At 34.3% G+C, this 15,301-nt stretch overlaps 3 protein-coding genes across 3 annotated transcripts; 2 read left to right on the top strand and 1 right to left on the bottom strand.

Annotated features, from left to right (window-relative positions):
* Positions 1–553: 553 nt before the first annotated feature.
* Positions 554–2,938, bottom strand: LOC141685669 (protein FAR1-RELATED SEQUENCE 5-like). Its single transcript, XM_074490761.1, has one exon. It carries the CDS (start codon positions 2,936–2,938, stop codon positions 554–556), a length of 2,385 nt encoding a protein of 794 aa, XP_074346862.1.
* A 3,748-nt stretch (positions 2,939–6,686) lies between these two features.
* LOC141685668 (uncharacterized) lies at positions 6,687–8,461 on the top strand. Its single transcript, XM_074490760.1, has 4 exons — positions 6,687–7,245; positions 7,389–7,490; positions 7,611–8,083; positions 8,168–8,461. The coding sequence occupies exons 1-4, from the start codon at positions 6,687–6,689 to the stop codon at positions 8,459–8,461; spliced, it is 1,428 nt and encodes a 475-aa protein (XP_074346861.1).
* Positions 8,462–9,885: 1,424 nt separating this feature from the next.
* LOC141685667 (uncharacterized) lies at positions 9,886–10,767 on the top strand. Its single transcript, XM_074490759.1, has one exon. The coding sequence runs from the start codon at positions 9,886–9,888 to the stop codon at positions 10,765–10,767; it is 882 nt and encodes a 293-aa protein (XP_074346860.1).
* Positions 10,768–15,301: the final 4,534 nt, after the last annotated feature.

Below are 15,301 nucleotides of genomic sequence, written 5' to 3'. Positions count from 1 at the left end.
TAATTTTGTTGCAAATAATGGGTAGTTATTTCGAATGTATTGTGAACTTGGTGTTTATATATGTGGTGATTATTTTTATTGTGTACGTTGTGGTGTTTTTATTGTGGTGATTGATGAATTTTGTTGGCAATATTTTCAGGTATGGATAATTTTGATGATTTTGGGAATATGTTGCCGGGTCCTAACGCGCATAATATTATTTGGGATAATCGGTATCACATCAGTGAGGATGTTTGGGATGGTACAGGGAGAGATGAGTTGCAGAGCTATTCGGGGAACAAGTCATTGCACTTGTGGAAGTTAAGGAGACCACAGCGGGAATTGCTACACATGCTTGGGTTTGGGATTTTTGCAGACCCTGCTGTTGTCTTGGCTACTAACACTCGGTTGATATCTGCTTTGGTGGAGCGTTAGAGACCTGAGACCAACACTTTTTTCACGAGGCAGGGCGAGATGACTGTTACATTGGAGGATGTGGGGTTTATTTTAGGGGTGCCAGTTCAGGGGGATGCGCTGACTTGTGGGGTGATAGAGAACAAGGCGGCGTATTTTGCTAATAATTGGTTTGAGCCTTTGACCGAGGAGGAGGTGAAGGAGGCTTTGCAATGCTACTTTGACAAAAACTCATGGTTAACATTGTCATGCTATTAAATCGATCGGTTGAGGTCATCTCATGACTTTGTCCAACATCCAAATTATAAGGCAACACACCATCAACTCTATTGGCATGCATTGTCCACCTCCGGTTTATGTAATACGGGGGAATTTCCGAAACCCGTTTCTTAGTGAAGACCGCCAATAGGTGTCTACAAGGTAGCCCCGAATGTTCAAGCATTCTACACGTACACATTCCCAAAGAGCTTGCTTTCTCGAATGCCACAAAATAAACATTTCTTCTCGTAGGCTCGGACATGGGCCTATAACAACTATAGTACGTATAAACATCCCCCATTCTCTCCCCTTCTTCACTAGCTCGTCGGTCTTTTTCAACAAAGTATTTTGAAGACTCGACCAATTCATCTTGAAATCTCCCAAACATTTCCTTAGTGTAGATACAAGAAGCATGATACTCCAATGTGGTATGCAATTTCATAGGACATTTTAGATTAATGGTGACATAATCTTCTTCCTTCTCCCTCATGAATTGCCTTGCCAATGCTTTTTGGGCATTTTCAATGAATTCCTTCAAACCCGTTGCCAAACTCACATACTTATCAAAGAAAGAATTCATCCCCTCACTCCTCGATGTACTATTTTGAAACGCCGAAAATTTGTTTCTAGTATATGCAGGAATCCACTTGTGCTTCAACTCATATAACCCCTTTAACCATTTATGATCTTGCAAGTGATACTTTTCCACAAACGACGCCCATCTAGCTTCAAAAACACATTCGGTGAGAGATTTATAAATGCAATTGTTGAAGTCCGTCTTGAATTCCGGAAAAGCCGAATAATAATGAGCTAATTTTTCCGGGAATTTTTGACTAATGTGCCAAGAACACAATAAATGGGTAGTATTCGGGAGTACAACCGCAATAGCGCTTGCCATGGCTTGATCTTGATCCGTGATTATAGTCAATGGAGGATTATTCCCCACACCTTCAAGCCAAGTACGAAGAATCCACTCAAAAGTCGACGCGTGTTCATCCCGCATCAATGCAAACCCGAAAATTACCGATTGATAATGATGATTGACTCCGGTAAATGGGACAAATGGCATTGCATACCTATTTGTCCGATAAGTGGTATCAAAAGCCATAACATCGCCAAAATTTTGGTAAGCCATTATACATCTTGGATCAATCCATACTAGACACTTCAAGCGATTCTCTTCATCGACTTCGGTCCTAATAAAATATTTAGAACCACTTTCTTCATTCAACCTATGCAACAAGTCCAACCCCGCTTGGGCGTCACTAATCTCAAACCTTTTCATCCTCTCGTCTCTTAACACATTCCTAACATGTTGAACATTGAAACCAACTTTGTCATTACCTCCATGAATGTTACCAATCACATTCATCACTTGACAATTACGAACCCCCGAACCATAAAGCATTTTTATCAAACTACGGGTCACGGTGTTGACATGTCTTTCTCGTTGTACCAAATTCATCTTACTAGGGGAAACAAGACCGTGGTTGTGTACCAATTCAAGGCTAGTTACCTCCAAGTGACGTTTTTTCTTTTGATAATTGACATACATCCTCACCTTGCACTCGCTTTTAGGAAGAACCTCTCTACGCCATTTATTTTGACTACTCTCGGCGACGACACTTTTTCCATAAAGCCTACAAATATATAAACGACCATATATCTCGTTGTCTTTATTACGATGGCTAGCTTGAATTTTAATCGCAAATCCATTTCGTAAAGCATAAGCCCTAAAAAAATGACCGGCCTCATCCACACTTTGAAAAATTTGATTAAAATATGGAACTCCCCCCCCATCATCATTTTCGACCTTATTTTCAACCTCATTTCCATCACTTTCATCTTCAACATCAACCAAATCGTCATCTAAATTAATAAATTGCTCATTTCTATCTACAAAATCATCATCTTCAACATATATAGGGGTTTTAGGTTCTTCACTACTATTTAAACTATCAAGAAGTAAACTACAATCAATAGCCTCTTTTTTTTCATTTTGACATTTATGACGAAACATGCGAGCAAATAATTTATCCGCCATGAAAATGAGAAATTTAAGACAAGAAATATACCTTGAATTGACAAAACAACTTGAAGTTCTTGATGAAAATCGCCTAAAATGTAAACTTGGAGAGAGTAGAATTTTTCTACAAAATTTTGGTGTTTTTGTGGTGAAATGAGGTGCTGTTGGGATGCTGGGGATAAGGGGACAGCACCCAACCGCGGAAAATTTCCGCGGTCCGTCCAGACCAACCGCTGAAACTTTCCACGGTCCGTGTACCATCTCACCCGTTAATCCCCCATCCAACGGCCCTTAAACTGTTTGTTAACAATCTAATAATAGCAAACAGTTGCTACAGATTGGTCCCCATTAGTTAAAGGGTCATATGGCTTCTTTGAAGATGAATTACAAAAAGGGCACTGACTTTTACCCCCATTTGAACATGACTTAACATCTCTAACGTCTACAATAACGGAAGTACACATCTTATACGCTTTTCCAAACTAGAAGTACACATTATCCAATTATGAAAGTCGAGGTACACAACTTGCACCATTTGTAAAGTTCGGGTACACAGATTGCATTTTACTCTTTAAAAAACTGACAAGGCAGAAGCAGTACAAGATTAGTAGAGAATAGAGTTTTGGATCAGATTCTGAAAGGTCTTTGAGGAGGAATAATATGTTAACCAGAAGGCTCTGGAGATTTAATGTTGACGTTGGTTAAGCATATGACGAGGAGAAATGGCACATGACTGGTGTAAGATGTCAATCACCCAAACACGGTACAATGCAAGGGTGTTGATGGCTTTCTCAGTTCCATCATCTGTGTCCATTAGGGTCTAATATTAGCCATTAGTTATAGCTGTGTTGTAAATGAGGCTTAAGATTCCAAAATTGTTTTGTTTGATTAAAGTTGAAAATCCAAGTACAGTATGGTCGTCTTTTGGGGCTGAGCCCAATAGAGTTTATTCGGTACGGTTAGGAAAGGCTTTGTTGATGAGATTCGGCTTTTAGCCCAATCTTTAATGAGCAATACTACATGTATAAATTATTCATATGAAAATTATAAAATAATGTGCAATTATTTATAATTCAATACAAATTTATCACTTAATTTTGTATGTAATTTTGTGAACTTATTATCATGGTTTAATTATTATTCCCTTTATCCCATTATAACCGCTTATTTAGAACCTTGCACGCAGACCAATTTTTATATTTATTAAAATATTTAGTTGGATAATTTTACAAACTATACTTATTAAATTTCATAGTTATAATCTTGTATTGGAAATATATGTTGTATTTAATGAGGGTGAAATTGAAATTTACTTGTCAAAAGGTGTATGAAAATAAGAAAAAGTCAAATACTGTATTTTGGAATAATAATGAATCAATAAGTCAAACGTAATTAATAATATCGAACACAACATTGTTTGGGGAGGATATAATATATGCAGTCTTACCCTCATTTAAAAGAATATGAACAGGTATTTATGAAAAAGATCACACACAAGTATGTGTGTTATAGATAAAAAGTGATGTATAACGATACGTAAAAATTACATAAAAAATCTACATAAAAATTTTGGTCATATAATCTGTAAAGCGAGACAAGACCTTGGCCCATGATTTTTTGTTCGATAGATATGTTAAGCTTTTCTCGTTTGATCAGTTTACCGTTAAAGGCTCGATCAAATCAATCAACTTGACAATATCACTTGCTTTATTTGTAAATCTAGGAGGTAGATATGGAAAGTACCGAAACATGATTATTATTATGAAAATAATAATCAAGCAATTAATTAAATAATTTGATTAAAGAGAGCGATATGAGATTGGTTAAAATTTGGCCTCGTTGCTGGAGGGAAGATTTCTGACGCCGGTTCAAACTACAATCCTATTAGAATGTATTATGTAATACTATCTTTACGCCCGATGAATGAGATGTTTTGAATTTTTTTCGTATGAGTTTATTTTTATCATAATAAATATTTTAAATTTGAAAATATTATGAATTGATATTTAAAAAATAATGTTGATCTTGATTAATTAATTTAGTGATCTCTTATAAAATTTTATGTCTTGTCTTAATTTTACAATTAATAACATTTTTTGTTTTCTCTCAATAATTTTACTATACTATATAAAACTAATTTTTATTTCAGAGTAAACTTGCAATAAAAATAATTACAAACCTAGTTCAATTCATGTAAGGTGTAAAAATTAATAATATTTTCAGTTTTAATTTAATATTACTTAAAAATATAATTACTTTAAATATTTATGAAATGACAAATTTATACTGTATTTTAGTTTTAAATTTTAACTTATTATAACATTTTAATATACAAATTTGTAATGTGTTTTAGTTTTATTTTAAATTTTAATTTATTACGACATTTTAATATCTTACCTTTAATTTCTTATTTTACAATTTTTTGGTTTTAATTTACTTTTGCTTTATGTAAATTTTGATTGTATTATTGAGTTGAAATATTATTAAATTTTATCAATTGCCAACTATTATTAAAATTATTATAATATCCTACATTATGAAAAAAGTGAGTTTTGTGTAATTATAGATGTGTATGTTGTTATGTTAGTTTATGTCTTTTTTTAACCTAACCCTACTACTTAACCTACCACATTAACTCAATATAACAAGTAATAAAAAAATGAGAAATTTGAAACGTGCAGAACAAAAAAATTTATAACTATCTATACTTTCTCTCCATCTATGTGAGAGTTTTGTTTTTCTCTTCGTTCAATCTCTAATTCTAGAGGGTGAATCGTGAGAGTTTTAGATACTATGGCTCGCTATAATGATTTGAATGATCAGTTTACAGGGTTGGATATTGATGATGAGGAGAATTCGGCATTTGTATATGGTGGGGAAGAGGAAGTGGAGATAAATAGATATGAGTTATGTATTTGTGGGCAGGTTTTTGACAGAAAGAAGGATAAATATTAATGCAATGAAGTCAAAAATGGCAGATGTGTGGAGGCCGGCAATGGGCATAAATATAAAGGAGATAGAGCAGGGGATTTTCTTGTTTCAATTCTATCATAAAGAAGATATGAATTGGGTCCTAAAGGGAGGGTCGTGGTCATTTGATAATGCGATGATTGTAATGGCGGAGGTTCCAAAGGGGGAGGAACCACTAAATGTTCCATTGTGGCATGTAAATATGTGGATGCAGATTTATGAGCTTCCTTCTGAATTTATAACGGAGGCTGTGGGGAAGCAACTGGGGGACTTCTTTGGAGAATTTTTGGAGTATGACAGTAAGAACAACACAAGTATCTGGAGAGAATTTATGCGTATTCGAGTTCGATTGGATGTTAGAAAACCATTAAAGCGCAGAAAGAAAATAATGAAGAAAAGTGGGGTGGAGGTGATGGCTTCATGTAAATACGAACGTTTAGGTGACTTCTGTTTTACGTGTGGAATGTTAACGCATACAGATCGTTATTGCAGAAAGTTTCTTTTAATGACAAGTGAATGCAGCAATAAGGAGTGGGGGAGTTGGCTCAGAGCTCCACCTAGAAGGGCTGGTGGTCCAGTTAAAAGTCGGTGGTTGCAGGAGGAGGACGATAAGGATTGGGAGGTGCGACAGGGACGGTACGGTGCATGCCCAAAATCAGGGAAGTTCAGTTGTGAGAAAGGGGATAGGGGCGTGATCGTAGGAATTGAGAAAAATCAGGGATTGCAGTTGTATGGAGATAATAATAATTCCCTAAAATTTGCAGTGTCGAATATGGAAGTTAGGGGGGGGAAATTCAAATTTAATTTTTGAAGATGGGCTGGATAATGAGGAAACAACTGGGCTCCAAATTGTTGAAAGGAAAAGAATGAGAGGTGGCCCAGGAAACTATGACATTATGGATACACCGGGTGGGTTTGTAGGGGCATCTACTCCAGTAGTAGTTTATAATAATAAAGATGTTGTGCTTTCTGATCTGGATTGTACATCGTCAGAAAACTCTCAACTGGCTAAGCTTGCCCAGCAAGCTAGCCGGACGTTATGAATGCTATAAGTTGGAACTGCAGAGGATTGGGGAATCCTCGTGCAATTCGTGCTTTGTGGAACATGGTGAAGTCTCATAAACCTAATATACTGTTTTTAATGGAAACGTTGTCTTATAAGGAGAGGATTAAACATCTTTGTGATAAGATGGGCTTTGACAATCACTGGACAGTAGAATGTGTTAGTAGGAGTGGAGGTATTGCTCTCTTTTGGAAAAGTAATGTCAAGTGTACTGTTTGTAACCAGGGTATTAATTTTATTGATGTTCAGATTACTAATGTAAATGAAGTCAAGTGGAGATTGACTGGCTTTTATGGATTTCCAGAGCGTGCTCGTATAAGGGAGTCGTGGGGTCTTTTGAAGATGTTAGCTGGTGTGTCTGACTTACCTTGGGTAGTATTAGGAGATTTTAATGATATGGTGAATATTTCTGATAAGAAAGGCAATTGTGCTCATCCTCAATCGCTCTTGGATGGTTTTAAGAGAACAATCGAGGAGTGTGGTCTAATTGAACTGGAGTTGACGGGAGGTAGTTACACTTGGGAGAAAAGTAGAGGTACACAGGAGTGGTAAGGGAGAGACTCGATAGGGCGTTTGCTTCTACAGCTTGGTGGAGTTTATATCCATTATGCAAACTTAGTGTGCATCATTGCACTCATTCTGACCATGATCCAATAAAGTTGGATTTGTCTAATACAGACCACTCAAAGAAGAATTTTCGGTTTCGTTTTGAGAATACATGGCTCAGAGAAGAGAATTTTCATGCAGAGGTCACTGCTCACTGGAAAAATCTGGAAACAGGTAGTTTTCTTCCTAAATTGCTAGAGTTGTCTTCTTTTATGGAAAAGTGGGGAAAGCGATTCTTTAACAAGTTTCGTGAGAAAATTAAAAGGCAAAAATGATTGGTTTTGTCATTTGAAGACTGTGCAGATGAGGACAGAACGAAAAGATATTTCGAGGAAAAGAAGAATCTTGAAGATCTTATGTTGAGTGAGGAGATATATTGGCAACAAAGAGCTAAGTCTTTTTGGTTGCAAGATGGTGACTCTAATTCAAGGTACTTTCATGCGTATGCAACTAGTAGGAGGAAGCAGAATCAGGCGGGATATCTTAAGGATGAGAGTGGAGCTGTGATTAATAAGCACGAAGAAATGTGTGAGTTAGTCAAAGGTTATTTTAGCAGAATTTTTGGTGGTACAAAGAGATTGGAGATGAACAGTTTGGACGAACAAGAAGCTGTTATAACAGAAGAACAGAATAGAGATCTTATAGCAGAGTTCAAGATAGAGGAATTTTCGGAGGCTATAAAGCAAATGCACCCTGACAAAAGTGCTGGTCCAGATGGTTTGAATCCAGCATTTTACCAACATTTCTGGGGTTTGTTTGGGAAAGATGTTTTTTAGTGTTGCAAAAATTGGTTAGTAGATTTGGCATTTCCACTTGGTCTTAATGATATAAATGTTGTATTAATTCCTAAGAAAGATAATGCAGATGAGATGAAGGACTTGCGACCAATAACTTTATGCAACATTCTTTATAAAGTTATATCAAAGGTGCTAGCTAATCGTCTCAAAAAGATTTTGCCAGGTATCATTTCAGACAATCAATCGGCATTTGTTCCAGGAAGAAATATAACGGATAATGTTCTAGTGGCTTTCGAGTTATTACACTATATGAAGCAGAAGAAAAAGGGTTTAGAGGGAGAGGTTGTTTTAAAATTGGATGTTAGCAAGGCTTATGACAGGGTGGATTGGAGTTTTCTGATGCAGTAGATGAAGCAGCTAGGTTTTGATAATAAATGGATTGACCGGATGCGTTTATGTGTTACGACAGTGACGTACACTATCAGTTTCAATGGCACACAAATTGGTCCTATAAACCCTACAAGGGGGCTGCGTCAAGGTGATCCATTATCACCGTATTTACTCTTGTTTTGTGTGGAAGGTCTGTCGTGTATGTTGACAAACTCAGCTGCTGAAGGAAGGATTCAAGGATGTAAAATTTATATGCAAGCTCCTGCGATAAGGCATCTGCTTTTTGCAAATGACAGTTTTTTATTCTGTAAAGCTAAGACAGAGGAGGTCTTGGAGGTTAAATCAGTCTTACAGAAGTACGAGCTTCAGTCTGGTCAGGCAATCAATCTTCAGAAATCCGGCATTTATTTTAGCTTGAACGTAAGGCTGGATAAACAGGAAGAGTTGAAAGTGTTGCTGGGTGTTCATAGTGATCTGAGTGTGGGAAAGTATCTTAGACTACCATCTTTGATAGGAAGATCTAAAAAACGGTTTTTAATTTTTTGAAAGATCGGTTATGGAGTAAAATACAGGGGTGGAGTTCTAAATGTCTTTCTAAGGATGGTAAGGTTGTGTTACTTCGAACAATAGCGCAAGCAATTCCCTCGTACGCTATGTCATGCTTTCTGTTTCCAAAATCATTATGTACTGATCTTGAAAGGATGATGAATAGCTATTTCTGGGGTTCACAGGAGGACATTAAGAAAGGAATTAGATGGACTTCATGGACAAATATGAGTATGTCGAAGGAGCAAGGTGGTCTAGCATTTCGTGATCTTCACGGTTTTAATTTGTCGCTCTTAGGAAAACAATGTTGGAATCTTCTGAATAATCCAACCTCTCTGGTAGCAAGGGTGTTCAAAGACAAATATTTTACACATTCAAGTTTGTTTAATGCGAGTAGGGGAGGGGGTGTAAGTTATGTGTGGTCAGGTCTTTGGCAAGCTAAAAAATCCCTAAAACAAGGCTACAGATGGGTAGTGAATGATGGACGTTCTATTAATGTGGGTGCTGATAAGTGGCTTCGAGGTAAAGAGGGTCACAGAGTGAATGAACAATGTCTGAGTTCGGTGAGGAACCTAAAGGTTTGCGATCTCTTTGTTTCTGGTACTAAGGAGTGGGATGTAACAAAGGTGCACAACTTGTTTTCGAGTAGTGACGCTAGGTTTATTCTAGCAATACCTGTCGCAAATAACCAGTTCCAAGATCGTATTGTTTGGAATTACTCATTGAATGGAAAGTATAGTGCTAAATCGGGGTATAGGTTTTGGCAGCAGCATTATAGTCAGTGTAAACAGCTAGAAGAGAGTAAGGGCTGGGGGAGACTTTGGAAGATACAGGTTCTTCAGAAAATCAAGGTGTTTCTGTAGAGGGTGTGTAGAAATAATATTCCTGTGCGAAATATGTTGAGAGGGAAAGGAGTGAATACTACTATTTTATGCCCGTTATGTGGGATTGATGTGGAACATTTGAGGCACATATGCCTTGAGTGTAATTATGCTAAGGGCTGTTGGAATGAACTGGGCTTGGGTTTTGACACATCTCAGATATTGTCGTGCTCAGAGTGGTTATTGCAGACGCTGGCAAATGAGTCGTTTAATAAGCTGGCTCAGATAGCAACGATCTTGTGGGGTATTTGGTCAGCTAGGAATATGAGGGTGTGGCAGGGTAAGACGGTAGCAACCCAGATGGCAATGCAGTCGAGTGTTATTCAGGTGAAGCAGTGGAGAGATAGTCAACAGAGTAAGATTCTTAGGAACAAAGTAGGGGTGCAGGTTTCTGAAAATGTAATGGATAAATGGCACCCTCCAAGGGAAGGTAGAGTGAAAATTAATGTTGATGCTCACGTGATTGCAGGGCTCTCATGGTTCTCATGTGGTCTAATCATTCGAGATCATGAAGGCAGATTTATCAGAGCTAGAACTCGGAAAGATGCAGGTGGAGTCTCAGCAGTCGAAGCAGAAGCAAGGGGAGTGTTGGAAGCAATCAGATGGGCTATCTCACTGGGTTTGTATGGGGTGGACATTGAGAGTGATTCCAAAAACTCAGTCCATGCTATTAACAAAATAGTAGAGAATTATTTGGAAGTTAGGGTGGTATTTCAGGAATGTCGTAGGTTATTGGAGGATCGTAGAGATATATTGATTTCTTTTGTTAAAAAGCAAGCGAATAAGGTAGCTCACATTCTTGCTAGAGTACCTTGTGAAATCAATTGCTTTAGTGATTTTATAACTCCTCCACAGTCTGTGTTGGAGCCTCTTATAAGCGAAAGTTTGATGATTTAATGATATAAATTCCAGTTTCAAAAAAAAACAAGTAATAAAATTGGCATCAAGAGTTAACACAGCTTCTGGCCTTCTGTAAAACATACATGACGTCAAAACTAAAACAGAGTTGCTGTGAAACACCACGAGTATGCATGTATTTTTGGAATAACAATCCAATTCTAAACACACAATTACAATGACATAAAGGGAAAAATAAATTTAATTATAAAAATAATAAAAAGCAAGCCACATGGATACAGGCGTTTTACATAATCCAATTCCAAAGAGAATAGGCGTCCTTGTATACAAATGATTTGGACATGGAGACAAAAAATATATTAGAATAATATTATTTTTGAAAAGATAGTGGGATGAGAGAGAAAAAAAATACAATTAAGATATGAAGTTGGATAAAGTGGTGGGAACAGTCAATATTTAATTAATAAAGTTTGTGTAATGAGAGAAAATAGAGGATGTAGATGAATTTTATATTATTAAATTTTTACTATTTTGGGTAAAAATTTGAAATGTATAGAATTGAACAAAATATCTTAAAAATTGTATAGAAATGAATATAATACGAGAATAATAATTACTCCCTTTGTCCTGTCACGTATTTTAGGGTCTCTTATAAATTATAGCTATCTAAATTGTTTTAAAAAAATCAAAATAAAAATATATTACTTTAAAAATTTTATACAAAAAAAAGTTAAAAAATTAAAAAATTATGTTATATAATAATGTTAAAATATGTGCTAATGAAATAAAATGGTAAAGAAACCGGGTTGACGGCGGAAGAGTAGCTAGTAGCTACCATATCTAATTGTCCAAACACAAAAAAGCACCATACTAGCATGTTCTCCCCTAACTGGAAAGCATATTCCGATGATACATACATTTATTTCTAAGGTTGGTTTGTTAGCCGTACACGTCAATTTATGTAAGTATTTATTTATTAGTCTTATGTCTATATCATTTATATCTATATAGCAGCAGAATATTGATATAAAATTCAATATGATATTTTATTCGGGTGAAATTATAGATTTGTCTGTATATTTACTATATTTTTAATAATGTTTCTATTGAAAACTGAAATCAAGTCTAGCCACTACTCTTATAAATTTCAATACCATTATGTCAATATATCATTTGTGTATATGTTGATTTAGTCTCCTATGTATATTTCTCAAGATTTTAGTCACTATTAAAATTATAATATTATTCAACAATTAACATAAAAAGTAACTATTTTACATGAAAGATAAATAAGGTAACACATGTGTAGTATTTAATAGTGATTAAATCCTTTTAAAGTTATCATTATTATACATAATTAATATGATCATGTTTTCACTTACACGAATAAATAATAAAATTTATAATACGAGTTTACAAGATTGATATGATATCAATATTGATATGAAATCTATTACATATAAGAGATGATTATTCATATCTAATATCTAATGATCATGTATACACATATGGGGAATAAAAAAATCTATTATATGTATTTTTTCACTATTGATACGATATTTTTCTTAGGTGATTTTTAGATTAAAATCACCAATACAAGACATATGAATATTATATTGGTTAAATAAAGAAAAAAAATTACAAGATTATAAAATTAGTTATCAATACTATTTTAATAATTATTTGTTTGAATATGATACAAGATTATATATAGTGATTGATTAGTCAAAAATATATTATATGTTACTTATACTCGGTTTTCTAAAAATCGAAACTCAGGTTAACTCGGTAAGTCTACCGAGTCACGAGTACTCAGATTAAAATTCGGATATGTTAAATATTTTTTTTAAAAAAAATAATTACTAGTATATATATCACATAGTAAATTACATAATAGTTTAAAATCAACCGGAAAAATATACATATTATTCTCAATTTTATCAACATATATTTCCTAAATAATAAAAGGATAATTATTATCTATTTCATATATCATGCTTGAAACCCGAGATTAGATGAGTTTCAGACTCAAAATCGTCATCAATTTTGTACATCTATACTATATTATAATAGCCGGAATAGAGATAATTTGGTTCAACGGTTTGGTTCAACGATAATTTCCTAATTTTGATTATTACAAAAATAGATAAATAGTGTTATATATCTAATAAACTACTAAATTATTAAACTACTACTAAATATAGTATACTTATCCTACTAAACTACGAATACAACTTATCATATTATTAAAAGATATAAATAATAGTGTTACATATCTGCTAAACTACTAAATTGTTAAACTACTAGAAATAGTCTATTTATTCTACTAAATTACGACCACATGTTATTTTATTATTTTCATCATAAATATATAATCATTATATATTTATATAAATATTTTAAAAATATAATATAACTTGATAAATAAAAATTTAAAATATTAATGGAAACTCGTGCATCGCACGTGATTTATGCTAGTAATAAGTAATAAATAGACAATGGAATACTATAAATGAGTGAATTTTCAAAGGTTCTTAATTAAATAATTAGGATATTATGTTATTTCAAATTTTATTTCATTTATTTTTTTAAAACTTTTGATATTTAATTAGAGTTGGACGGAGTTTAAGCTAAGTTATGCCGAGTTTGATCTAAGTTAAGCTCAAAAACAGGTAATTACCCGAGTCATAGAAACTTTTAAATGAGTCCGAGTCCGAGTACTTGCACAAGTTATCCGTCGAGTCGGCCGATTTTTAAAACACTGCTTATACATCATAGATCTTATACATCATAGATCATATTGATGATATATCGTCTTGATTTTTTTTTATAGGAAATATAGCTTTCAACTTAAATTTCTGACAGCTAAAATCACAAAGTGATATTTTTGAGACACGCAAGGTCGTTGTAGGGTTTCTTCTCACCACAAATTTTTGATTCCAAAAGAAGACTAGAAACACATGTTTAATTAGCGTTTATACAAATTTCGTGTGTAATATACAAGAAATGCATCTTGAACAGACGTATTTATACAACATAAGCTTTTGAAGCATTATACTAACACAAAGTAAATAAACATAATGTTTAAAAACTTTCTGATGGATTTATCTTTCCACCAGAGATATTGTTAGGTCACACAACACTATAGAAGGGGGTTGAATACAGTGTTAATACATTTAAATGATTTAACACAAGTATATAACAAAGATCAAGTATATTGAATAAACTCTGTTACAATAAGAACTATTGTTCTCTCTCAGTGATGAATAAATATCACTAAGAGCTGCTAGGTTACAATGTATAATCTTCTTATTAGGAATATATGTATTAGTTTGATGATAAGTTAAATAAAATACTTAAGTAGAAATCTAGTGTTTGTAGCCTCAACGGATAAGACCATCTTGGCTATCCGTTGATGGAGTAGTTTTACTTAGAAATAAGTTTAGTATTGTAGCACATTTCAGTCTCTGTGTTTAAGTTATAATTCTTAGAAGTTTTGGGAAATTATAAGTCATGTTGACTACTAGTGGATATGCAAATAGGAGGGCTAATTGTAAATATTTCATGCCTTGTAATTTTGTATAATGAAGTAGTTTCAACTGATAGATTAAAGGCCTTCAACGGATGAGAAACAAAACTTCAACGGATGTCTCTAAAAGCTTCAATGGATAACATCCATCAACGGATGAGTGTATCAACGGATAAAGTTTTAACTGTTAAAGCATCAACGGATGTCACTAAAGCATCAACGGATAAAGCCATCAACGGATGAAAGTTTCAACGGATGCTCAGTTCCATAGCAGTTGATATTGAGAATTCATAAGCTGACAGAGGCACATGGGTTGACAGAGACAATTGGAATGTGGTAGCCTCTTGGAGGAATCAAGAAAAAGCAGCATTTCCATTCTGGTGCAAACAAGGAAGTATTCAAAGATTCACAGATTATCTTAGATTGCATTGGATAGAGAAATGAAGAAGAAACATGTGAAGAACTATTTCATAATTATATTTTATCTTTGTCTTCACTTGAAAACTTGGTGATATATAAACCAAGTTACAGCTAGTAATTAGATGTGAATTTTCCAGAGCTGTTTAGAAAAACATAGAGAGAAAATCATCTAGTTTGTACTAGAAAGCAGCTGTGATCAATTCTTTGTATCACAGATTTTCTGAAATACACATCTCTGGGGGAACAACAAATCCACCAGAAAAGTTTTTTAAAGCCTTTGTGTTCTTTACATTTGTGTCTTGAATATACATCTGTCTGCACCTGCTCAAAGCAATTCACACACATCTGTTCATCATACACTTAACTTTTGAAACTGCTCAAAACTTGAAAAAGTTTTGAGATTTACATTCAACCCCCCTTCTGTAAATCTCATTGTTAGTTCCTTAGGAATAACAATTGGTATCAGAGCAAGCTCTTGACGTACAAAGAGTTTAAAGATCTATTCTACTAACATCATGAGTAAGAAAGATATTGGAGTGAAGATTCCAATCCTGGAAAAAGATAATTATCATCACTGGAAAGTGAAGATGCATCTACATCTTCTCTCTCAAGATGAAAGCTACA

This window comes from Apium graveolens, chromosome 9 (genome assembly GCF_009905375.1).
Source record: "Apium graveolens cultivar Ventura chromosome 9, ASM990537v1, whole genome shotgun sequence".
NCBI classification, from domain to species: domain Eukaryota; kingdom Viridiplantae; phylum Streptophyta; class Magnoliopsida; order Apiales; family Apiaceae; genus Apium; species Apium graveolens.
The sequence above is the reverse complement of the archived record's forward strand: the minus strand, read 5'-3'. Positions and strand labels throughout refer to the sequence as shown.

Bases quoted from the DNA above. Each gene is read 5' to 3' on its own strand.
- LOC141685668 (XM_074490760.1), top strand. From the start codon at position 6,687: ATGAATGCTATAAGTTGGAACTGCAGAGGATTGGGGAATCCTCGTGCA. The intron at 7,246-7,388 runs GTACACAGGAGT...TGTCTAATACAG, and splicing joins CACTTGGGAGAAAAGTAGAG to ACCACTCAAAGAAGAATTTT. The intron at 8,084-8,167 runs GTTTTTTAGTGT...TTAATTCCTAAG, and splicing joins GGGGTTTGTTTGGGAAAGAT to AAAGATAATGCAGATGAGAT.
- LOC141685667 (XM_074490759.1), top strand. From the start codon at position 9,886: ATGTTGAGAGGGAAAGGAGTGAATACTACTATTTTATGCCCGTTATGT.
- LOC141685669 (XM_074490761.1), bottom strand. From the start codon at position 2,938: ATGGTACACGGACCGTGGAAAGTTTCAGCGGTTGGTCTGGACGGACCG.